General features: G+C 50.4%; 1 protein-coding gene across 1 annotated transcript; it reads left to right on the plus strand.

The window, feature by feature from the left end:
* The first annotated feature begins 6546 nt into the window (after nt 1-6546).
* On the plus strand, nt 6547-8091 carry LOC307133435 (perforin-1-like). The gene is made up of 2 exons (XM_079828520.1): nt 6547-6991; nt 7023-8091. Exons 1-2 carry the CDS (start codon nt 6559-6561, stop codon nt 8036-8038), a joined length of 1449 nt encoding a protein of 482 aa, XP_079684646.1. The 5' UTR covers nt 6547-6558; the 3' UTR covers nt 8039-8091.
* Nucleotides 8092-8303: the final 212 nt, after the last annotated feature.

Consider the following 8303-nt stretch of genomic DNA (forward strand, 5'->3'; position numbering starts at 1 on the left):
CTGTTATGCGCTGGAAATGATAATGCTGAGTTTCCCACTATAATGGTGTGTGCTCATGCTGAATCAGATTCAGAGTTGACAGCAATGCTTTCCGGGGTGGCTGCCTGGGATGTGCATTGGAAAAAATTAACAGCATGGAACTATTTGGTGTCAAAATATGGAACACCAAAAGGGCCATAACCTGTATAAGTTTTTCCCTCTCTCACTGCCCTCTGTCCTGCATGCATGAGGGTAGTCCCGACCCAGGGAGCGTGCAGTGACTTTCGTCACCCGGAGAGCGAGGTCCATCACCGCACGCTCCCTGGGTCAAGCGATGTCCACACCAGTGGTCCAGGAAGCTGGGGACCTGGCAGATATGCGTGAGCCCGACGAAGTTCAGTTCCTCAACGCCCCTGTCTGTCAGGCTGGCCTCTTCGGCGACACCAACGAGAACTTCGCCCAGCAGTTCTTGGTGGCCCAGAAGCAGACGGAGGTGGCAAAAAAAATAAATAAAAAAATTTAATAGAAAAAAAAAAAAAAAACCTGCCCCGACGACCAGCTGCTGCCTACACCCAGTCGTCGGCCGCAGCACCTCCATCTGCTTGTCGCCGAGGGCGCCACCCTGCGTCCGCCTCCACCCAGGCAGCAGGTGGCCGGGCGCAAGGGAGGCGCCCAACCCGTCCAGGGTCCCGCGAGCCTGCTAGCAAGCACAAGGGCAAGCGACCCTGAAACAGGCAGCCCAGCGAGAGAGGAATTGCTCGGGGAGACGGTGTCCGCACCCCTCCCTCCCCCGGAGGAGGACCGGGGGGAGAATATTTTTTTGGTTTAGGTCCTGCCGCTGGCTCCCCGGAGTCCAGTGGTACCCACATTCTCAGAGCAGTTTCTTCCCTCCCTGAGCCCCGAGAGGGACAGGTTGGCAGTGTGCGACGCCCCCGGGCCTTGCCACTCCTTTCCTCCCCTCTCACCCCTCGCCAGGGGGCAGCAGATTGGGAACCGAGGACGCCCCCCGGGCCTTCTCACCCACTCTCTGCCCCACCTGGAGTATTCAGGCAACACTCCGGGCCGCCTCCGGGCCTCCCGAGTCGGGTCTGAATACTCCACCTCGCTGCCTCACCCCGGGTACGTCTGTGGTGCCGTTGGTCCCGCTAGTTCGGTCTCTGGGGGCCTGGTTAGGCCTCCCCAGGCCGTCTCGCTGGCTCATCCGTACCATCAGACTCGGCTATGCGATTCAATTCGCACGCCGGCCTCCCAAGTACAGGGGCATCCTCTTCACCTCCGTGCGGAGCAGCGATGCCCATGTCTTGCGGTCCGAGATCGATGCCCTGCTGGAGAGGGCGCGATCGAGCCGGTTCCTCCTGCCGATATGAGGTCGGGGTTCTACAGCCCCTACTTCATTGTACCCAAGAAAGGGGGTGGGTTAAGGCCAATCTTGGACCCGCACATTCTGAATCGGGCCCTGCACAAGCTCGCGTTCAAAATGTTAACGCAGAAACGCATTTTCCAATGCATCCGTCCCCGAGATTGGTTCGCAGCGATCGACCTGAAGGACGCGTACTTTCATGTCTCTATCCTTCCTCGACACAGACCGTTCCTACGCTTTGCGTTCGAGGGGAAGGCATATCAGTACAAAGTCTTGCCCTTCGGGCTGTCCCTGTCGCCTCGCGTCTTCACGAAGGTCATCGAGGCAGCCATTGTTCCGCTCAGAGAACGCGCCGTTCGCTTACTCAACTATCGCGATGACTGGCTTATACTCGCCCAGTCTCGGGAGCAGTTGTGCGAACACAGGGACATGGTGCTCAGTCACCTCAGCCCGTTGGGACTTCGGGTCAACCGAGAGAAGAGCAAACTCTGCCCCGCACAGAGGATCTCTTATCTCGGTATGGAGCTGGACTCGGTCAGCCGGACAGCGCACCTCACTCCAGAGCGCGCCCGGTCAGTGTTGAACTGCTTGAATACGTTCAAAGGCAGGACAGCGGTCCCACTGAAATTCTTTCAGAGGCTCCTGGGGCATATGGCATCTGCAGCCGCGGTAACGCCGCTCGGATTTCTTCATATGAGACCGCTTCAACGCTGGTTGCACGACCGAGTCCCGAAATGGGCGTGGCAGAGCGGTCAGTACCGGGTCCTAGTTACTCCTTACTGTCGCCAAACCTTCAGTCCGTGGTCAGACCCCTCGTTTCTCCGGGCCGGAGTGTCCCTAGAACAGGTGTCGAGGCATGCTGTGGTCTTCATGGATGCCTCATCCACGGGCTGGGGGGCCACGTACAACGGGCACGCAGTTTCGGGTCTGTGGACGGGGCCCCAACTGCGTTGGCATATCAATTGCCTAGAGTTACTGGCAGTACGTCTTGCCCTGGCCCGGTTCAAGAAACCGCTTCGGGGCAAGCACGTACTGGTCCGTTCGGACAGCACTGCGGCCGTTGCGTACATCAACCGTCAGGGTGGTCTACGCTCCCGTTGCATGCTCCGGCTCGCCCGCCATCTCCTCCTGTGGAGTCAGAAGTTTGTGAGGTCACTTTGTGCCATTCACATCCCAGGTGCGCTGAACCAGACAGCCGACAAGCTCTCTCGCCAGTCGACACCTCCGGGCGAATGGCGACTCCACCCCCGGAGTGTCCAGCTGATATGGGACCACTTCGGAGTTGCACAGGTAGACCTGTTCGCTTCTCCGGACTCGACCCATTGCCAGTGGTACTACTCCCTGACCGGAGGTACCTTAGGCATAGATGCACTGGCGCACAGCTGGCCCCGGGACCTACGCAAGTATGCGTTCCCCCCAGTGAGCCTTCTCGCACAGACCCTGTGCAAGGTCAGGGAGGACGAGGAGCAGGTCTTGTTAGTTGCGCCCTACTGGCCCAACCGGACCTGGTTCCCAGAACTCACACTCCTCGCGACAGCCCCTCCCTGGCCGATCCCCCTGAGGAAGGACCTGTTTTCTCAGGGGCGGGGCCCTCTATGGCACCCGCGTCCAGACCTCTGGAATCTCCATGTCTGGTCCCTGGACGGGACGCGGAGGTTCTAGGTGGCCTACCACAAACAGTGGTAGACACCATCGCTTCAGCTAGAGCCCCCTCTACGAGGCGCCTCTACTCTTTGAAGTGGAACCTGTTCGTCGAGTGGTGCTCTTCCCGCCGGGAAGACCCCCGAAAGTGTTCGATTAATGTTGTGCTTTCCTTCCTGCAGGATGGGTTGGATCGAAGGCTGTCTCCCTCCACCCTCAAAGTGTACGTCGCAGCAATTGCGGCGTATCACGATGCAGTAGACGGTAAATCCTTAGGTAAGCACGACTTAATCGTTAGGTTCCTCAGAGGTGCGAGGAGACTAAATCCTCCTCGTTCTACCTCGTTACCCTCTTGGGACTTAGCCCTGGTGCTCAGAGCACTTCAGGGTCCTCCATTTGAACCTTTGCAGTCTGTTGAGCTAAAAATCCTGTCCATGAAGACAGTTCTCCTGATTGCATTGGCTTCAATCAAGAGGGTAGGGGACCTGCATGCACTCTCGGTCGACGAATCGTGCCTAGAATTTGGGCCGGCCAACTCTCACGTTGTCCTGAGACCCCGGCCTGGATACGTGCCCAAGGTTCCTACCACTCCCTTACGGGACCAGGTGGTGAGCCTGAAAGCGCTGCCTTTGGAGGAGGCAGACCCAGCCCTAGCTTTTTGTCCCGTCCGCGCTCTTCGCGCTTACGTTGACCGGACTCAGAGCTTCAGATCCTCACAGCAGCTCTTCATCTGTTACGGAGGCCAGCAGAAGGGAAAGGCTGTCTCCAAGCTGGGGTTGACCCACTGGATAGTGGATGCCAATGTCTTGGCTTACCAGTCCCAAGACGTACCTTGCCCGTTCGGGTTGCTAGCACACTCAACAAGGAGTGTTGCTTCTTCCTTGGCGTTGGCTCAAGGCGCCTCGCTGACAGATATATGTAGAGCTGCGGGCTGGGCGACACCTAACACGTTCGCTAGATTTTATAGCCTCCATGTAGAGCCGGTATCTTCCCGCATTCTCGCCCCCAGTGGCCAGCAGCGCTAAGTGCCCGTTCTAGTGTCGGCTTGCATACGCCACTTCCGCCCTCTGGGCCGGATACGTGCGTCTATTCTGCTCCAGTCGTGTTCCCCGGAAATCGGCTAACCCTGTGAGTTCCTCCATCACCCCTTCGGTGTCAGACGTGGCGGCCGTCTGATGCCAGGCCTGCACCCGTATGCTTGTGGAACGTGTGTGTAGGCTGGGTTCCATATGTTGCGGTCCCCTCACGGCTACCCCATATGTGTATTCTCCACGGTACCAGCTACCCTACTCGGCTAGCCCCATGTCTTTCCCTCGACATAGCTTCCTCTGTCGTCTCTGGGTATGTTCTTCCCCCCCTGGAACCAGGTTGGGTCCACTCCAGAGACTGCCATTTGTTGCACTACCCTGTTAGGTTAGTCCTTATGTGTATTCCACCTCTCCTTCCATTGAAGGACGTGGCTCCGCAGCGTACCATCTCCCGAGATGGGCATGCTTTCCCAGCGTTATCCAATAGTCACACTGAGTGGGTCTTGCAGGAACAGCACTGACTGTCCTTCCCTGCCCGGAGCCCTGACTCACACTCTAACATAGGAGTGGTCCAGCGAGCTCAGGCAGGACGCTGGAAGGGCCAGCCTCCTGGCGTGTTGGTAGGGATCCCAATTCGTCGGTCAGTTCCGACGTACGTCGAACGTGACCGACTGAAAGGGAACGTCTCGGTTACGTATGTAACCCTCGTTCCCTGAAGGAGGGAACGGAGACGTACGTCCCGTCGCCAGGTGCTGTGCTTCAGCTGAAGGCCGAGTCACTTATCTCGGCTCCTCAGTTGAAAAGCAATGATCCGGTATTCCACTTCCGTATTTATACCCGCGCTGCGGGGCGGTGCATGGAATGTGTGAACCGCATGCCAATGTCCATTGGTTCATTTTAATCACTCGAAGTAGGTCGGTCTCTGGAAACAGATCCCAATTCGTCGGTCAGTTCCGACGTACGTCTCCGTTCCCTCCTTCAGGGAACGAGGGTTACATACGTAACCGAGACGTTTTAAATACTTCAATGAAAGGTAAGATTTTTGCACTTTTTTGAATGGAAGATCAAAAGGATAAACAATGCAGATTTATTTTTACAGGCATCTTTGATCATATTTACCAGGGGTGCCAATTTTTCCTGAAAGTAGGCCTAAATCCTTCGAAGGCTACGAAGTTCTGAATGAGCGTTGGTAAATGGGATGGCCTACGGAGGTTCTTGTCACCTAGCAACTGTGACAGCTGCTGTTGATGAGTGGCAAGAATGTATGTACTGGACTTTTTTGTAAAAGTTATCAAAACAGTCTGTCAAAACAGGAAACAAAACAAGGTTAACAAACTGAAGGGAAACGAAGGACGCATTTGGAGGCCACATTTGAATGTGACATAAACTGCCTTCGAAGAATTGGGATGCAGCTAGTGTATCAACTTCGCTTCCTGGTAAACTGTTGCAGCACCCAAATCTGTTGCACCAGTAAATTGGAGCCAATCATTTCAGGAATCGCTTGCCATTTTTATTTGCAACATACATCAGGCAGTACATGGGCCCTAGTGACTTCCTCATCACTGGAAAGATCAAGCAATGTTAGGAGTGGTGCTCCTTATTTTGAGGTGATAAACTGGACAGTGTGGGAAGGGTCATCTCTGCCTGCTGCAACCATCTCAGAATCATGCTAGTGTGGTTCCCAGTTGCTTGTGCTGTCACATCGTCAAACCTTTGGGACCCCTGATGTCACCGATGGTGTTCACCAAACTGCGGGTCAAAGCAAGGATATCCTTGACTAGGAACTTTGATTTCATTAGCTTCCCTATCACTGCCAGCAGTTTCTTTTATTGTTTTCAGACAATCTTAATTGTCTTCAAACAATCTCTCCAGTGTCATAAATGTTTTTTCATGAATTAGCATTAAATGAATTATTCAAATTATAATGTAAAGGAATAGTTGATGCACAGATCATTTGTATCTTCTCTTATTCATTGAAACCTCTCAGAATAACACCAGAACATCTTTTAAAATGCAACTCTTAAGCATAACTACTGATCATCTTCTTCGTAACACTGCCACCCATTTGCAAATGTTATTGACACATCTGCTAACTTGTACTTAAAATGTTCTTCTTTGTTTACAGAACATATGCATTGCTCAGCTTAGGCCCAGGCAATGTGTTAAACTAATATTAGAAGATTTGTCATAGCCACGTGATTGCATTTGCACTACAAACCTTTGACACCCACAACCACACAACCATCATATAAAAAGGCAGGTTAGAGAGAGAACTTATTCCATGACTCATTTTTGATTATCTCAGCTGTACATTGAATAGTATGTAATTGAAAAAAAAAAACATTAAACTAATCATATTATGATTTTAAAGAGACAATTACTGTTTAATGTGCTTTTTCAACTTTTTATTTGTTTTAAAAATAACAATACTGCAAATGTTATGAAGGTGTTATTGTTACAATTCTATGCTATTGTTATTGTTAAGTGATGTTAATTTTCACACCAATAATGATTTGACAGGAATATGGAAATGTTCTTATCTCATTACAGATGATTGGGCCGTTCCAGATTTACCTTGTCGTTTTCTGGACTTTGCTTCTCGTGACCATTTCTGGAGAGGATGAAATAGCTGCATCAAAAGAGTGTGAGGATACTCCCTTTGTTCCAGGACACAATCTTGCTGGAGAGGGATTTGATGTTGTGACCATGGAGCGAAAAGGTTCTTATGTTATCGACACAGAAAAATGGGATTTAGGAAATGGCACTTGTAAATTGGTAAAGAACAAGTACATGAATGGAATAAAACAGAAGCTATCAGCAGCAGTTGTATGCTGGTGGACCTTGCCAAAGTGTTCAATGAAAGTCTCCAGTCAGGTCTTTGAATCAAGTGAAGCTGTGGTCAATGATTCATCATCAGCACTCTCTGTCAGCTGGAAAGTTGGTTTAGATGTGAAAGTTGCTGGAGCTGCAGTCGGAAGCACTCATTCCAGGGAAGCCTCATTGCATCATTGCATCATTGAGTTGGCTTACAGACACTGCAGTGAAAGACTGTTTGGATGTAGAAGCCTCTGGTTCATACAAGGCAGCAACTGTGAAGGTAAAGAGACATTTTTGTAAAGAACAAAAAAAGAGGATGGGGAACAATGAGAAGTTCAGCGCCATGTTCAGTGAGCGTCAGACAGAGATTATCGGAGGAAAAATAAATGGAGAAGATCTGCTTTTTTCTGGTTCATCACACCCAAATTCTCTTAAGAACTGTCTTGGGTCTTTGAAGAGCCTCCCTGACATTGTGCACTACTCTCTGAAACCCCTCCATTTCTTACTGACTAGTAAGCACCCAGCAAGGAAAGGGCTGAAGAGAGCTGTTGAAAAATACATAATAGAAAATGCCCTCATGAAGGTTTGCTCTGAGCCTTGCAAGATTGGCAGGAAGTGCAGTGCAAGAGATCGATGTACTTGTGTTTGTGAAGGCAGTCAAATGATAAAGCCTAATTGTTGTCCAGCTGAAAAAGGACTTGCCTCCCTAAAAGTCTACAACCTCAGATCAAAAGGTCTGTATGGAGATGTAAGTACTCAAACAGATGGTGCTGTATCAGTTACATATGGCAGACAAATGGAGCGCACTAGGACTATTGATAATAATGACAATCCACGTTGGCCAGAAACATTTGAGTTTGGTGCTAGAAGGATGAGAATGGCCAATAAACTGACTTTTAAAGTATATGATGCAGACAGCTACTGGAACAGTGATCTCCTTGGTAAATGCGCCTTTCGTCTTAGAAGTGGAGTTGTAAGAAACGCTTGTACTTTTAAATATGGTACCTTCTTTTTTACCTATGAAGTGAAATGTGCACCCAGTCTAAAGGGCCCACAGTGTAATGAATACAAACCTTCTCCAATGGCTGCCCCTCTGGCTGACATTTTCAGCTCAAGAAATGGGGTTCTGATTAAAGACATGGCCAGACTTGAATCAGCTCAAAATTTCTCGAGTAAATTCAAGAGCACTTATGGAAAACAGATAAAGCTGTAGGATTTTAGTTGGAGCTCAAAACAGGCCTTATGCATTAAAGCCCAAATCTTGCAATGCTTTCTAATAATCAAATGCTTTAAATGCTTAAGAATAAACTTTGATCAGTTCTTTTCATTCCAATTTCATTTCTCTTTGTATTTTGTTTTATTAAAGCATGTACAAAATCAGAGATCATGGTTGTTCAGCTTAGGCTTGCGCCCTTGTCCTTTACGCGCTGAAATTCCTCCAGATTCCTTGAATCTTTGAATTATGTTATGCACTGTTG

The sequence above is a fragment of the Gobio gobio genome, assembly GCF_949357685.1.
Source record: "Gobio gobio genome assembly, chromosome: 11".
NCBI classification, from domain to species: Eukaryota; Metazoa; Chordata; class Actinopteri; order Cypriniformes; family Gobionidae; genus Gobio; species Gobio gobio.